Raw genomic sequence first — 16,094 nt, 5'->3', positions numbered from 1 at the left:
GTCAGTGGAGATCTGCAGTCCTCAGGAGCCTCCCCTCAGAGCCCTGGCTCCTGCCTGATTCTTCAACCGGCCACAGGACTGGGCCTGCCCAGAGACAATAAAGCAGACCAGAGTGTCACAGCCAATTTTCACACTGTTGTTTCACATTCTCACAGCCCTCAGCACAGGTCACGTCCCAGCCCAGCTCTGGGACTTTGGTTCAGGGCTCAGAGCCTCTGGTCTGGGCTGATCGAAAACCTCCTTTGACCCTGTGGCAGTAGGTGGACCTTGGCTCTTCTCGTCCTTACCCAGAGCTCAGGGCAGTGCCCCGTGCAGTCGCCCCACTTCCACGAAGGCCTCCACGCAGTGGTCAATGTCTTCCTCACTATGCACTGCTGAGATCTGTACCCGGATCCGGGCCTTGCCCTTGGGGACCACGGGGTAGCTGAACCCGATGACAAAGATGCCTGGGAGGGTAGAAAGCAAGGGCGTGCCAGAACCAACAGGCTTGGGGGCAGAACACAGAGGGCAAGGGAACTGCCCCAGGTCTCAGATTCGGGACTGCCTCATGGCTTGGGGTTTTCAAGCTTAGACAGACAGCTGGCCTAAGAGGCCGCAGCGTGGCTGGGTGCGGGGCTGGGTCACAGTCTAGGGGTTTCCCTTTCTCTTCTCTCAGGACCCACCACCAGTTCCCTTGTTTCAGCACCCTTACCTCTCTTCAGCATGTCATCCGCCATGCGAGAGGCCAGCCGGGCATCACCCAGCATCACAGGGCAGATGGGGTGACTGGCTCCCGAGATAGTGAAGCCAGCAGCTTCCATCTTACTACGGAACCTGTGAGCACAAGGTGTGTCACAGGTAGCTAAGGGGCCATGGAGCATTCACACCCGCTCCTTGCAGGGACCAGGCCCGAGGTCTATGCCCAAGTCTGCAAGAAGGATCAACAAAGACAGTTACAAGCTCTAAGAGGCAGATGGGAGCCAGGCAGGGGGCAGGGAGAACAACAAGGGAGGTGGAAAGACAGGATGGATAAGAAGGAGACACAGAAGCTAGAGGGGAGAGGCAGGGACAGAGAGAAGGGAGGGGAACAGGCAGAAGCAGACCCGGTGGGCACAGAGCTGTCTGTGGGCCTGGGCAGACACATGAGGCTGGCTCTCACCACGTCTCTCCGCCCCCGAGCCTGCCCTGCTGGGAGTCGCACCTCTGGGTCTTGGCAGCCATAGACTGGACAATGGTGTTACTCCCCATCAGCAGATCTAGGGCCTTGGAGGCGCAGCCAACGACAGCAGGTGGCAGACTGTTGGAGAAGAGGTATGGCCGGGCGCGCTGCCGCAGCAGGGACACCAGGGGCCCAGGCCCTGTCGTGTAGCCCCCTGAGAAGAAGGGAAGAGGTGGGGGGAGGGGTTGGTCAGGGGCCAGAGCCTACCCAACCCCTCCTGAAAGTACAGTCCATGCTGCCCTCCCCACTTCCCTGAGCCCCTCCAGGGCCCTTCAAAAGGACAAGGGGACCCCAGGGACACAACCTTGCAGGTACCTGATGCTCCACCCAGGGCCTTCCCCAGGGTGGAGTTGATGATGGTGACCTGGTCCATCACACCCAGCAGCTCATCTGTGCCCCTGCAAGGGAAGCCACCGCTGCTGTCACTGGCCTCCTGAGAGCCCAGGGATTATGGATCATGCTGGGGACTGGCCTCCGCGTTTCCCAGCCACCCTCAGAAGCCCCACCCCAGGCCTCAGGTGCCACATGATCCCACCGTCCTGTGGGCCCCAGGAAGCCAGTGGCATGGCATTCATCCACGAAGACCAGGGCGCCATATCTAGAGGCGAGGCGGCAGATCTCCTGCAGGGGTGCGATGTCGCCATCCATGGAAAAGGCCCCATCAGTGGCCACCAGGCGCAGCCGATGCCTCTGCAGGAAAGACATGAGCAGATGGTGGGTGGTGTCAAGTTGGGCCAAACCACCCGTCTCTTGTGCTGCTTGGAGTTCTGAGAGCTCATCCTGCCCAGTGCCCAGCACAGGGGTGGGCACAGAGGTACCACCATCTTGGGGGCTGGAACATCCTCTCCCTCATCTGTGCCTCTCAGCGTCACCCATCTCCACGCTGAGCTCTGGACAGTGAGAATGGGCTCACGTCTCAGTCTCCTGTGTAAGGTCCCAGAAGGCAGGCTAGGCTGGGACCAGGTCTCACCAACATGTACATTCTATCCTTATGCCTAGCAAGGGCCTGCCACACAGAAGGTGCTGGCTAATACTCAAGGCAGGCCGGGCACAGTGGCTCACACCTGTAATCCCAGCACTTTGGGAGCTTACGGGTTCGAGACCCGCCTGGGCAACATAGTGAGACCCTGTCTCTACTAAAAATTTTAAAAACTGGCTGGGTATGGTGGTTCATGCCTGTAACTTTGGGAGCCCAGGAGTTCAAGACTAGCCTGAGCATTATAGTGAGACCCTGTCTCAAAAACAAACAAACAGGCTGGGTGCGGCGGCTCATGCCTGTAATCCCAACACTTTGGGAGGCTGAGACAGGCAGATCACCTGAGGTCAGGAGTTCGAAACCAGCCTGGCCAACATGGTTAAACCCCATCTCTACTAAAAATACAAAATTAGCTGAGCACGGTGGTGTGTGCCTGTAATCCCAGCTACTCCAGAGGCTGAGGCAGGAGAATCAATTGAACCCGGGAGGCAGAGGTGTCAGTGAGCTGAGATCACGCCATTGCACTCCAGCCTGGGCAAAAAGAGTGAAATTCCACCTAAAAAACAAACAAACAAATAAAAAACTGGGTGTGGTGGGCACCGGTAGTCCCAGCTACTCAGGAGACTGAGGTGGGAGGATCGCTCGAGTCCAGAAGATTGAGGCTGCAGTGAGCTATGACTGCACCATTGCAATACAGCCTGGGCAACAGAGTGAGTCTGTCTCTCACACACACACACACACACACACACACACACACACACACAGGGAAAAACCTCAAGGCACCATGGCACAATGGAATAATGCTCTGGTGCCAGGCACAGTGGCTCACGTCTATAATCCCAGCACTTTGGGAGGCCTAGGCAGGTGAAATCAACTGAGGTCAGGAGTTCGAGACCAGCCTGGACAACATGATGAAACCCCATCTTTACTAAAAATACAAAAATTAGCCAGGTGGGGTGGAGGATGCCTGTAATCCCAGCTACTTGGGAGGCTGAGGCAGGAGAATCACTTGAACCCAGGAGGTGGAGGTTGCAGTGAGCCGAGATCACACCACTATACTCCAGCCTTGGCGACAGAGTGAAACTCTGTCTCAGGAAAAAAAAAAAAAAAAAAGAAGAATGCTGTGGGTGTGAGGGATCTGGGTTCAAATCTTGGACAAATCTCTGCTGTTTCAAACTTTCAGGCTATCTCTGTGAATGAGGAGTTGGCCTCTCTAAGCCTCACTTCCTTCCCCAGGCGGAGGCTGAGGGTGGACACAGGCGTCGCCCCACCTGGGCCTCCTGCAGCTTGGCTTCTAGGTCGGCCATGTCCAGGTGGCGATAGCGGTACTTGTGGGCCTTGCACAGCCGGATGCCGTCGATGATGGAGGCATGGTTCAGCTCGTCCGACAGGACTGCGTCCTCCGGGGTCAGCAGGGCCTGGAGGGAGGCAGTGAGCGTAGAGCCATCATTTAACCACCCTGGGATTCTCCCTTGACCGGGACTCCCGCAAATCAAAAAACTGTACTGCCAGCCAGGGCGTTCCTCTGGGTAGAGAGGCAAGGTGTTCTGTGCTTCTCTCTGGGGCCCCCGTGTCTCAGTGCCGGGCTGGACCAGCGCCCTGCTCTAGTAAGAGGAGGTGAGAATATATTTGGTGAGTACCAGGCCCCCGCCTCCCCCAGCCTTCCAGCTGATGTAGCTTATCCCCCAAAGGCTCTGGAACTCAGGCTCCCTGCAAGCCCCAGGATTCCTCCTGGAGCACCTACCTGGCCCAACCTTGACCTCCAGAAGAAGCGGGCTCTGGAGCCTCTAGGCATGGCACTGAATCCTGCTAGGTTCTCCCGACTGCCCACCCCCAAGCCTTCCTCAGCCTAACAGGCCCCACCAACCCTCACCCGCAGGACAGCTTCCACACACCTCAAAGAGGCCGGCGTTGGCGTCAAAACAGCTGGGATAGAGGATGGCATCCTCCCGCTGGTGGAAGCGGGCTATTTTTGCTTCTAGATTCTTGTGGATGCTCTGAAGAAAATGAGTGAGACACGTGTTGATGCCTGTGGGGTCATGTGGGACAAGTTCGAGGGGACAGAGGCTTGGAGGACCACAGAGACCCAACCCAGAAAGCCTGCAGCCTCAGTCTCCTTACTTTCTGCCACACATGGGCTATCCCAGAGCTGCCAGGAATCTGACAGACAGTTCCCATTGAGGAACTGGGGACCTGTTAGGTTCCCTCCCTGGGCAGACTTTGGTTTTACAGTGGCAGTCTAATGGTGGAATTACGGGCACTCGTGGAGAAGAAAGATGTGTCTTCCTAACACCATAGTGAGTGTCTTTTTTCGTTGCCTAATGGTGAAGAAAAAGATCACAGAGGTAATTCTGGGCTCACCTGGGCCTCTAATTTGTAGATTTGAAAACTGTTGGGTCTGGGTGAGGGCTTTGCTGGGAAGTGACTGGATGCGAGTCAGGAGTTCTGCCTCTGACATTCATTTCACTCTCACCTTTCTGAGAGGGCAGTTAATGATAATCACAAGTAGTCAGGAGCACAGACTCTCTCTTTTTTTTGGCAAATGAGACAGGGATTCTCTGTCACTCAGGCTGGAGTGCAGTAGTGAGACCACAGCTTACTGTAGCCTTGAGCTCCTGGGCTCAAGTGATCCTCCCAACTCAGCCTCCCCTCCCTAGTAGCTGGGACTACAGGTGCGCACCACCACACCCAGCTAATTAAAAACTTTTTTTTTTTTGTAGAGAGAGGGTCTTGCTATGTTGCCCAGGCTGGTTTCAAACTCCAGGCATCAAGTGATCCTTCTGCTTTGGGCTCCAAAAGTATTGGGATTACAGGTGTGAACTACCATGCCCAGCCAGCATGGACTCTTGAGCCAGGGTTCAAATCCCACAACAGGCTGTGTGCCTCTGGGCAAGTCACTTAACCTCTCTGGACCTCAGTGTCCTCATCTCAATAGCAGGAATAAGAATAGCAACTATCACTTAGGATTAATGAGTTAATACTTGTAATGTTCTTTATTTTTTTTTTTTGAGACAGAGTTTCACTCTGTCACCCAGGCTGGAGTGTGGTCGTACCATCGTGGCTCACTGCAACCCCTGCCTCATGGGTTCAAGCGAGACCGGCCAGCTAATTTTTGTATTTTTAGCACAGACAGTTTCACCATGTTGGCCAGGCTGGTCTTGAACTCCTGACCTCAAGTAATCCACCCACCTCGACCTCCCAAAGTGCCTGGATTACAGGCATAAGCCACCACGCCTGGCCAATAGTTGTAATTTTCTTAAAAGAATTCCTGGCACATAATAAGTACTATTTAAGTTTCATACTTATATAAATTTATTTTGTAACATTTGGAAAATAAATAATAGCCAATGTTCATTGAGCACTACTATGTGCCAGGCTGTTCTATGCTTTTTTTTTTTTTTTTGAGACAGGGTCTCACTCTGTTGCTCAGGCTGGAGTGCAGTGGCATGATCTCAGCTCACTGCAACCTCCACCTCCTAGGTTCAAGCGATTCTCCTGCCTCAGCCTCCCAAGTGGCTGCGATTACAGGCACCCACCATCATGCCAGCTAATTTTTATATTTTTATAGAGAAAGGGTTTCGCCATGTTGGCCAGGCTGGTCTCAAACTCCTGACCTCAGGTGATCCGCCTGCATCAGCCTCCCAAAGTGCTGGGATTACAGGTATGAGCCACTGCGCCCGGCCTATTCTAAGCATTACATGTATTAAGTCTTTAATTTGTAATGATCCTATTAAGTGCTATTATCTTCATTTTCCCTATGAAGTAATTGAGACAGAGAAAAGTTAAGATATTTGCCCACAGGAACAGGGACACTAAAGGGCAGCACTGGCAACTGTGCTCCCGTCAGAACAGCCCCAGAGCCCTTAGTCTCAGTTCCTGCCGCCTACTCCTCTTTTCTTATAGAAGGTCAGGTGTGAGGGACTCTGTTTTGCAGGTGGGAAAATGAATGCTCAAAAAGGCAGTTTCCACATTGGAAGGCCAAGGTGGAGGAGATCACTTGAGGCCAGGAGTTCAAGACCAGCCTGGCCAACATGGTGAAACCCCATCTCTACTAAACATATAAAAATTAGGTCGAGTGCGGTGGCTCACGCCTGTAATCCCAGCACTTTGGGAGGCCAAGGTGGGTGGATCACGAGGTCAGGAGATCGAGACCATCCTGGCTAACACAGTGAAACCCCGTCTCTACTAAAAATACAAAAAATTAGCCGGGCGTGGTGGTAGGCGCCTGTAGTCCCAGCTACTCGGGAGGTTGAGGCAGGAGAATGGCGTGAACCTGGGAGGCAGAGCTTGCAGTAGCCAAGATCATGCCACCGCACTCCAGCCTCAGCGACAGAGCGAGACTCCGTCTTAAAAAAAAAAAAAAAAAAAAAAAAAATTAGCTGGGTGTGGTAGCATGCCTGTAATCACAGCTGCTCAGGAGGCTGAGGCACGGAGAATCCCTTGAGTCTGGTAGGCGAAGGTTACAGGGAGCCAAGATTGGGCCACTGCACTCCAGCCTGGGTGACAGAGCAAGACTCTGTCTCAAAAAGAAAAAAAATGTATATAAAGTTCCTTGGCCAAAGCTTTTCAGCAAAACAGAGGCCTGCACTCAGCCTTTCTGCTGCACAGCTCTGGGGCCAACAGTAGGCCCAGGGCTGTGGCTGAGCTGAGCTGGCTAAACCAGTCTTGCTGACTGTGGGAAGCAGGCAGCTGGGGTCAGTCCCCACAACCCCCCACCACTCACTGTGTACCTGGGTTCCACAGATAAAGCGGACAGAGCTGAGGCCAGCTCCAAACTGCTCCAGAGCCTGCAGACCTGCCTGGATCACCTCAGGGTGGCTGCTCAGGCCCAGGTAGTTGTTGGCACAGAAGTTAAGGATTCCTGAGGTGAAGGAGAGGAGATGGATACAGCAGCTCAGGTGGGGCAAGGGCAGGCCTGGAAAGATGACAGTGCCAGGCCCTGGGGAAATGGTCCAGAAAGGAAACAGACCTGGAGTCACCATTGAGGAGGCACCAAATTCAACAGCTACAGAAGGAGGGTCAGTGCTACACATCTTGAAGAGCAAGAAGTTTAAACTTTTTTTTTTTTTTGAGACAGGGTCCAGCTCTGTCGCCCAGGTTGGAGTACAGTGGTGCAATCATGGTTCACTGTAGCCCCAACCTCCCAGGCTCAAGCAATCCTCCCACTTAACCTCCTGAGTAGCTGGGACTACAGGTGCGTGCCACCATGCCCGATTAAATTTTTTTATTTTTTGTAGAGATGGGGTCTCATTATGTTGCCCGTGCTGGTCTCGAACTCCTAGCCTCAAGCAATCCTCCTACCTTGGCCTCCCAAAGTGCTAAGATTTCAGGCACAAGCCACTGTGCCCAGCCTAAACTCTGGCTTTGAATCACATTCTACCCAAGGAGGAACTCAGCCCTTCCTCACAGGCTTCTCCTGTGCCTGAAGACCACCACTGACTCCTTATCTGACCCCTTGGTTTCCTTGAGGGTTAAAGAAGAGGGCTGGGTCAGATGCCTGCTGCAGTCCTGGAACTCCACAGTTTACTTTGCTGCCAGAATCACACCCCCAAAAGTAGGTGCCTGAGATACCAGTCCCCTAATTCTAAAGCCCAGAGTGAACGCAGCTGACCTTAGGAGCAAACAGCCAGAGGGGAAAGTTCACACAGCCTGGGAAAAGCAAAAACAGGATGAGAACTTGGGTCTCCTAATTTCCCATCTTTTGACTGGCTCTAAGCTTCCCCTGAGGGAGAGAAGGGATTACCTGGGACGTCTGTTTTACAAATGAGTGCAACAGCACCAAGGTTTCTATGCCTATTTCCTGGGCAGAAGGCAGCTTTGGGAGCCTGTTGATGATCACCACTCGCCTGAGGCCTGACACGAATAAGTCAGGTGTAACCACTGGTTAGAGTGAAGTGAGGGAGGGCTGGGAGTGGTGGCTCACGCCTGTAATCCCAACACTTTGGGAGGCTGAGGCGGGAGGATCACTTGAGGTCAGGAGTTCGAGACCAGCCTGGCCAACATGGTGAAACCCAGTCTCCACTAAAAATACAAAAATTAGCCGGGTGTGCTGGCACGTGCCTGTAGTCCCAGCTACTTGGGAGGCTGAGGCATGAAAATCGCTTGAACCCGGGAGGCAGAGGTTGCAGTGAACCGAGATCTCGCCACTGCACTCCAGCCTGGGCGACAGAGGAAGACGAGACTCCGTCTCAGAAAAAAAAAGGAAAGAAAGAAATGAGGGAGACCTGGCAAGGCCAACTCATCATGTGATTTCTGCGGCAGCCCTGGGACCCCTTGCTTGCTATGAGTTTACCCAGCAAGCTGTCCTCTCTGGCCAGTCAGACAATGTTCCAGCTCCAATATTCCAGCGCTGCCTGCAGCTAGCTGGGGGCTTTTGGGCAAGCCATTTCATATCTGTGGATTTCAGCCTCTTCGTTTGTAAAGTGGAATTAGTCATTCCTGCGTCTAGAAGTTAGCAGGAGTTCACGTGCAGCAACAATTGGTAGAGACCTTCACAAAGCAGCCGCTCAAGAAATGCGGGTTTTCTTGCTGGGCAAATCGCCTCCCTCCGTCAAAAGGGTTTAACCAGGCGAGAGTCAATATTAGGAAGCCATAAAGTCGCCCTGAGAGATGCGAAGGGGAACAGTAGCTAAGAGTGTAGGAGCCGCCCACCCCCACCTCCAGGACCTCCATTCCAGCGCAAGCTCGGGAAAGGTCTTGGAACGACTCCAGGAACGGAGAGTTACCTCCGGAGACGCCGTCCACGCGGATGTGCGGCCCCTGACGGGACGTGATGACCCGCTCACTCTTCCAAGTGCCAGCTCCGCGGATGCCTTCCAGCTCTCCCTCCAGAATGCCACGCAGCTGGGCCAGCGCTGACTGTGCGCGGCGGCCGCGGGGCACCCAGAAGAGTGCGGCGCGCCAGGCGTTCCCAGGCCACATCGCTCCTACCTCGCTCGAGCGCGCCTGCCTGCCTGGGAGCCGTGCGCATCGCGGACGCAGCCTGGTCGCGTGGCCGGGGGCCGGGCTCCAGCAGCCAATCGGAGCTAGGAGGCTCGCTTAAAAAGGCGGGGAGGCGGGCCTAGGACGGATGGGCGGGGCCTGGCGGGATCCGCCAGGGAGCGAGCGGCTTGACTTGTAAGTTGAGACTGCAGCAGTCCGGATGGCAGAGGGGAGGGAAGGGGGCGGAGGAAGTCGCGTCAGGGCCAAGCCCACCAGACTCCCCACCGCATTCCCACGTACTCACCTCTCGGCCGGAAATGGGTTACCCTCTGGACCCCAAAGGCAGAAGCCTAGAAGCCGGCTAAGGCACGTTCCGCAGCCTCCGGGACTAAGGATTCCTGGCTTCTGTCCAGCTCCTGAACCCTCCCCCCAATTCTCAGGTGCAAACGCCCCAGATGTCCCCACTGCCCGCCCGCCTAACCGCTCCGCATTCATTCTCCAGTCTTCAAAGTGAGGAAAAATACACCGCTCAGTTTCTCCCTTTTCCAATTTATTTTAAAGTTTTAAAATTACAAAGACAGCAAAATTTTCCCGGCACAAGTAACACTTGTTTAAAAAAGGGGGTGGGGGGGGACGCGCAAGTGCGCGATTTTTCTATTTTATTAAAAATAAGAGAAAGACAACTGTACAGGTTTTTTCTCCCAGCTCCCGGGTGTGAAACTAAGTACTAGCCCTAGATATGTATATATATATACACAAACACACACATGCACACAGATCTAGCTCTGTAAAACTACTTAGCAAATCCCAAATCGACTGCAGTCTTACTATCCACTGCCCGCCCACTCCCCCTCCCCCTCCCCCTCCCGCAGCTACAACTACTTATAATAAAGGACTCAAAATAAAAAGAGATCGGGAGGTTTTAAGTGGCCGCAGCCCCACCAAACCAAGCAAAGACACCTCTTGTACAGGAGGAACAAAAATCCAGAGGAAAAGAAAAGTCTTCCTAGGACACAATCCATCGATTGCGTGGAAAAACCTAAGTTTCAACAGGGCACACTGAGGCACTTGGCTGACTCCCCACCCTTCCCCTGAAGTTTTCACTCCGGTTTAACAAGAGAATTTGCTGAAGCCACAAAGATCCCCCAATGGCTACATCCTAGCTGACTGGGAGAAACTATGGCTTCTCCCATCCAGCTGTCACTTGGACCCCACTCCCCTTCCCTAAGAAAATAGGGAGGCCGAAAGGGCAAACTAACAAAAATGAGAAGGAAACTGGGTTTGGGCCCCCACTGCTCACCACTGGGAGGTGGAAGTCAGCCCGGTGGCGGTTTTTTTCCCACCTCCTTCCTTTGCCGGCTGGCTGCTCCCTACCACCTCTCTCCTCCTGGCCAAAGGTTCTGAAACTCTCACAACGGGTGCCCAACTCAAAGAAAACTCACTCACCCTAAAGATATTCCTGCTAACCTCACAATTCCTGGGTTCCCTCTCATCTAGCCAGAACAAACTGCCTTGTGTCTTCTCCCCACCCCCATCTACCTTCATGGCAAACAAGCCAACAAAACACACAAGTCCCCCCGCAAATCCCTAACCCCGTAAGTAGGTTAATAGCAAAACAAAATATAAGTACATTCTCATCATTAGATTGGTTGTTGCTGTCCTTGCACAACTGGTTAAGGAAAAATGAATTATTCTGTAATTTCTGAAGAATCCAAATCCTGTCTCTTATAAAGTCAGAACAGAAGGGGGCAAAAGGTGGTGGTGAGCATCAAGAGAGAAAAAAGGAGAAAATTATTTACAGAAAATAGGAGACAGGAGGGAGTGTCCGCAAGAAAAGACTTCATTGTCACTTCTTCTTGCCGGCCCTCTTGGCACTGGACTTTGCTTTGGGTTTCACTGGTTTGGCCTTTTTGGGCTTGGATGCCTTGACCGGCTTGGCTTTGACAGTCTTGGGTTTTTTGGCTTTCTTGGGTGTGGCAGCCAGCTTCTTCTTGGCCTTCTTGACTGGGGTGGCTTTGGGTTTCTTGGTTGGGGCTTTGGAGGCAGCCTTCTTGGGCTTGGATGCCTTCTTTGGCGTGGCTACCTTCTTGACTTCCTTCTTGGTCTTCTTGAAGGCCACTGACTTCTTGGGCTCGTCGCTCTTGGCTAGCCGGAAGGACCCCGAGGCCCCCACCCCTTTGGTCTGCTTGAGGACACCGGTGGTGACCAGGCGCTTGATGGACAACTTGATCTGCGAGTCAGCGTTCTCACCCACCTTGTAGTGGCTCTTGATATACTTCTGAATGGACTGGCGCGAGGAGCCAGCGCGGTTCTTCTCGGCCTGGATAGCAGCCACGATCATGTCTGAATACTTGGGGTGGTCTGTGGACTTCTTGGAGGCCTTGGCCCGCTTGGGCTTGGCCGCAGGGGCGGACGTGGAATTCTCGGTCATGGTGGCCTGTCTGGTCCGGCTGTTGAAGGCGCCTTCCAAAGGGCCAGCCCTCGTCGGAGGCTGAGCAAAGCCTGCCTCGGGATCTGCTCCTGAGCCCCTGACTACCGGGCCAGTCCGGAGTGCGGCTCCCGGGGATGCGAGCGAGGAGTCGCTGCTTTTCCTCCCCGGCTCGGGTGTCGGGAGAGCTCGCCGAGCCGGCTTTGCGAGGCCCAGCCCCGCCGGTCTGTCGCTTGGTCTCGGCACCGTGCTCTGCCTCTGCCTCTGCCTCCGCCTCCTCTGCCTCCCTTTTCCCAGCTCCGCGTCTGGCGCTTGGGCGGCGCATCCGGGTATTTAGCGGCGGCGGGCGGACCGCGGTGAGGACAGGGCTGCTGGCTGCCTGCTCCCGGCCCGGAATGGCGCTGCGCCGCCGCCATCTGTGTTTCTTCCGCCGAGCAAATCCGACCTTTCCCCCCGGCCCGGGCCTTCCTGCTCCCCGCCGCCGCCCTGGGCCGCTGCCTGGCTCCCTGGGCTTCCCCGCCGGGCGGCCCGCTGGCCCGGCCGCAGCCCCCCGCGCCCGCCACGCACCCCAAACGGCGCCGAGGACCGCTGGTGTGCCGGCACATTTCCCCTTTGCGGGGGGCTGGCTCTGCGGGGCTAGGGAGCCTCGGTGCGGGAAACCCCCCGTAGCAAAGCTCTCCCCTGAGGCTACCGGGGGCTCTGCTCCCGGCCCGCTGCGGGGTCCCCTAGCCCGGTGGAACTGCCGGAAAGCGGCCCCAACTAACACACGCGGCCCCGAGCTGGGCGACTCCCAACCGGGCCGAGCCGGGACAGGGGGGAGGGGTCGCTCCCCCGGGGTCCGGTCACCTCTCGGGGGTCACCCCGCCACCGGTCCCTCCACACCTCTACCCCTCTCTGTCCATGGGGCCCCCAAGGAAACTTTCCCTGAAAGAGTTGGAAGGGTACTTTCAAACTTTGTCCCTTCCCCCTCCTCTGCCGTCTCTCCCCCAGCGCGCCCCCCGACCTCTGCCTTGAGGTTCCCTCCTGAGGCCGAACCCCCAGTGCTGCCCGGACCCTCTGAGAGATGAGGAGGGCCTCCCGGGTGGCCTCTTCTCCTCAAAGACCCCTACATCTCCCATATACCCTAATCGGGAATTCATTTATGTGCTTCTCTTAGCCTGGAAGTTTTGGGGTGTCAGAGACAGAACTCGCTGCCCCCCATCCGTGAGGCCCAGCCTGGGGGTTCAGTCCCCGTCCCAAGGCTCCTTGAAGGCAATGTGGGGGCGGGGGAGGGCGGTCCACAATGGAGAAGCTGCCCCAGAAGCTCTAACCAGGGACGGTCCGGGGGGCCCCTGTAATGAGGAGAGGCCCTGAGTGCTTTGGGGACTTGGGAAAGCGGGGCGCTAGGGTAGAGGTCGAGGAGGGGGTTATGTCCCTTGGATTGTGACCTGTCCTCGGAAAGTGTGGAGTTGTTCAGAGAGCCGTGGCCGCGACCACCGCCATTTTGCTGGGAAGATGCGATGTCTTTGTTAAAATGCACACAGATTTTCCCGTGCTGCTTGGCAGGTGTAGACGAGGCGGACACGGGGCGCCACTGTCTGTAGGGAGTTCTGAAGCTCGAGGGGCTTTAGGGGCCCAGAGGCCAGCAGGAGAGACCTCAGAGACCCTAGGACCCCTTGTCTGCGGCCGACCTCCTACTCACGTGCCGGGTCCGCTTGGCAGCGGCCCTGGGCTGAGATTCTGCGACGCTTGCTCCCTGGGCCCCTCTCCCACAACCCCGCTTTTATTCCCTAAGCATAGAGGCCGGTCACTGTTCACTTAAACAATACCCTGGGAGTGGGAGTTTGTTGCTGGTCAAAATGATGAACGCATCCCGGTATGGTCCAAGAGCTGTTTGCAGACACAGTAGGCTACTGGGGAGGGGTAAAGGGGAGGGGTTCGAGGGTTTTGATGTTGGGGACGGGATCGTAGCTGCGTGGGTGTGGGAGGGCTCCTACTGGACCTGGGAGTCTCTGAAGCCAGGACAAATTAATGGGTTTCCCCCGCACGCCAAGGGATGGATTAATCCAAATGATTAGGGGAGGAAGGGGGAGGGGGAGCGCAAGACTCGGTGTCAGATGCCTTCTCTCTGGGCTTATCTCCGTGGCACAGGCGGGGAAGGGAAGCAATGGGGGGGTCAGGTTAGTTCAAAAGGTCAAGGTTCGTCTTTTGATGGTGTCAGTTTCTCTTAAGTTTCGTCATTTGAAAACACAACATTCTGGTGGCTTTGTTTTGGTTATTTTCAAAGACAACTCGGGTTCCCATTAAGACCTGGTTGGGTTAATACGCACCCAAATAGCCCCCCCTCCCCGTATCCGAGATGTTCCACCCTGAGAGCCCAGAACCATGTCACCCCATCCCCCGCCCCAGATCCGTGCATGTCTTAAAGACTGGATGAATCCAATGACACGACGATCAATAATTTTATTTGCACAGCGCTTTACAGTTTGCACAGTGCTCCCCACCGGTTTCTGGATCCTTTGCGCCTCCTGCCTGTGATCACTATCCCCATCACCCCTATTTTACCGCGGAGGCCCGGGACTTAGAAGGATGGATTGGGGGCGGGGTACTGTAAGGCTCAGCTCCCTGACACCTGGGCGTTCATTTTATTTTGTATCTCTCCTGTCCCTTCTCCCCGCCCATCCCAGCGACCTGTAAATTCCCGGAACTGAAGCCAGAATTGGGGAAAGGGGTTGCCTCGGGTTGCAGGGGCTTCCAGCTAGTGGACACCCCTTCTCCCGCCAGGCGGCGAGGTTCACCGCCCCTTCCCCTGTTCCGGGGAGTTGGAGGGGAAGGGAGGGGGTTCCCTGGGGCTTGGGCGCAGAGGCCGAAGCCGAGGCGGGCAAGACGAGGAAAGACGGCCTCCAATTGGCTTGGCCTCGCCTCGCCTCGCTTCGCCTCGCCTCCCCTCAGGGACACTGCAGAGCCGGGGGGCTTCTTCACTGCAGCCGGACCCCGCCTGGGCACCCGGGCAGGCGGCTCTTGGGTCCCCACCGGGCGCAGAGCCATCTTCCAGCTGGCGGACTGCGCAACCTCCCCCGCCCCCTTTAACGCGAGGCTCTTGAAACCCCAGGAACGGCGGAACCGCGCCAACTGCTCCTGGGAAATGTAGTCCCCGGCGCCGCGCCCCCTGCCCGCGACCCTTGGCAGCCGTCGCGCCCCCCCGGGCGTGAGGAGGGGGTCGGACAGCTGCTGTGCCGTGGCGCGGGGAGGGTCCAGGCCGTGCCATGGCGCGGGGAGGGTCCCCCGCTGTCGCTCTCGGGCCTCAGTTCTTCCACCTGTCGGCTCTACCTGTCTCTGGGGTTAGTGAGAGGGGGAAATGAATTTCTTCATGGAAAAGTATAAATCGCATTAGAATGACAGGGGTCGTGTCCTTACTAATGGGTGTGTTTGTGTGTGCGTGCGCGCGCTTGTGCCTGAGCCCTTGGCACGTGACACCTCCACGTTACAGACAGGAGGCTCCCACCCCCACCCCTATGTTTAATGACTTGCCCAGGGATGATAGACTCTCAAGGCAATGCCCTGTTCACTGCACCACCTGTGGTCTTGTGGCACTGTGGGCTTTGTAATTTTTTTTTTTTTTTTTTTTTGAGATGGCGTCTTGCTCTGTCGCCCAGGCCAGAGTGCAGTGGCGCGATCTCGGCTCACTGCAACCTCTGCCTCCCGGGTTCAAGCAATTCTCTGCCTCAGCCTCCCGAATAGATAGGATTACAGGTATCCACAACCACGCCCAACTAATTTTTTGTATTTTTAGTAGAGACGGGGTTTCACCATCTTGGCCGGACTGGTCTTGAACTCCTATCCTCGTGATCCACTCGCCTCGGCCTCCCAAAGTGCTGGGATTACAGGCGTGAGCCACCGCTCCTGGCTGGTTTTGGAATCCTAATGCATTCCTTAATATGTGCCAGGCACTGGGATGGGCTCTGTGATATGGCCATAAACCAAAGTGACAAGAGAGCCCTGCCCTTGTGGAGCTGAGGTTCCCTGGAAAAGATAGATACACAATAGACTACATAAAGAAGTAAATTAGGCCAGGTGCGGTGGCTCACGCCTGTAATCCCGACACTTTGGGAGGCCGAGATGGGCGTATCACGCCGTCAGGAGATGGAGACCATCCTGGCTCACATGGTGAAACCCCGTCTCTACTAAAAAACCCCGTCTCAAAAAAAAAAGTGGATCTCACAAAGATGGAGAGTAAATTGGTGGTTACCAGAGGCCAGGAAGGATAGCAAGGAGGGGAGGAAGAAGAGAAGCTGATCAATGGGTACAATATACAGTTAGCTAGAAGAAATAAGACATAGTGTTCCATAGATCAGTAGGGTGACTGCAGTTAACCATAACCCACTGTATACTTCAAAAATAGCTACAGGAGAATAATTTGCATGCTCCCAGCATAAAGAAAAGATAAATGTTTAAGGTGATGGATATCCCAGTTCTTCTAATTTGGTCATTATGCTTTCTATGAATAAGCCGTCTTGTCACCCCTGTCTCAGGTGAGCGGCAACTATCTGAGGCCAGTAGCCCAGGAGTAAGAAGAATTTACCAAGACAGTT

The 16,094-nt window shown here is 55.3% G+C and overlaps 2 protein-coding genes across 6 annotated transcripts; both read right to left on the bottom strand.

The window, feature by feature from the left end:
- Positions 1 to 115: 115 nt before the first annotated feature.
- GCAT (glycine C-acetyltransferase) lies at positions 116 to 9,182 on the bottom strand. Of its 5 annotated transcripts, none has more exons than XM_003821572.6 (9): positions 8,900 to 9,182; positions 6,905 to 7,035; positions 4,070 to 4,171; positions 3,446 to 3,592; positions 1,734 to 1,888; positions 1,514 to 1,596; positions 1,181 to 1,352; positions 692 to 813; positions 116 to 446 (listed from the first exon to the last, which is right to left on the bottom strand). In XM_003821572.6, exons 1-9 carry the CDS (start codon positions 9,093 to 9,095, stop codon positions 295 to 297), a joined length of 1,260 nt encoding a protein of 419 aa, XP_003821620.1. In that variant the 5' UTR covers positions 9,096 to 9,182; the 3' UTR covers positions 116 to 294. The 5 variants fall into 5 exon arrangements, 3 of the variants coding, with proteins under 3 accessions (XP_003821620.1, XP_034804282.1, XP_034804284.1); XM_034948391.2 differs by having other exon boundaries at positions 6,905 to 7,113; positions 8,900 to 9,172; XR_004668519.2 differs by having other exon boundaries at positions 420 to 446; positions 692 to 907; positions 1,139 to 1,352; positions 6,905 to 7,113; positions 8,900 to 9,177.
- Positions 9,183 to 9,628: 446 nt separating this feature from the next.
- Positions 9,629 to 11,971, bottom strand: LOC100970460 (histone H1.0). The gene has a single exon (XM_003821571.5). It carries the CDS (start codon positions 11,524 to 11,526, stop codon positions 10,942 to 10,944), a length of 585 nt encoding a protein of 194 aa, XP_003821619.2. The 5' UTR covers positions 11,527 to 11,971; the 3' UTR covers positions 9,629 to 10,941.
- Positions 11,972 to 16,094: the final 4,123 nt, after the last annotated feature.

The sequence above is a fragment of the Pan paniscus genome, chromosome 23, assembly GCF_029289425.2.
Source record: "Pan paniscus chromosome 23, NHGRI_mPanPan1-v2.0_pri, whole genome shotgun sequence".
Classification (NCBI taxonomy): Eukaryota; Metazoa; Chordata; class Mammalia; order Primates; family Hominidae; genus Pan; species Pan paniscus.
Note: the sequence above shows the minus strand (reverse complement) of the source record. Positions and strands in the feature narration are given on the sequence as shown.

Coding starts and splice junctions, on each gene's coding strand:
- LOC100970460 (XM_003821571.5), bottom strand. CDS start 11,526: ATGACCGAGAATTCCACGTCCGCCCCTGCGGCCAAGCCCAAGCGGGCC.
- GCAT (XM_034948391.2), bottom strand. CDS start 9,095: ATGTGGCCTGGGAACGCCTGGCGCGCCGCACTCTTCTGGGTGCCCCGC. Junction 1,889..3,445: donor CCAAGCTGCAGGAGGCCCAG/GTGGGGCGACGC, acceptor TCTTTCCTGCAG/AGGCATCGGCTGCGCCTGGT. Junction 1,597..1,733: donor TTCCTGGGGCCCACAGGACG/GTGGGATCATGT, acceptor CTTCCCTTGCAG/GGGCACAGATGAGCTGCTGG.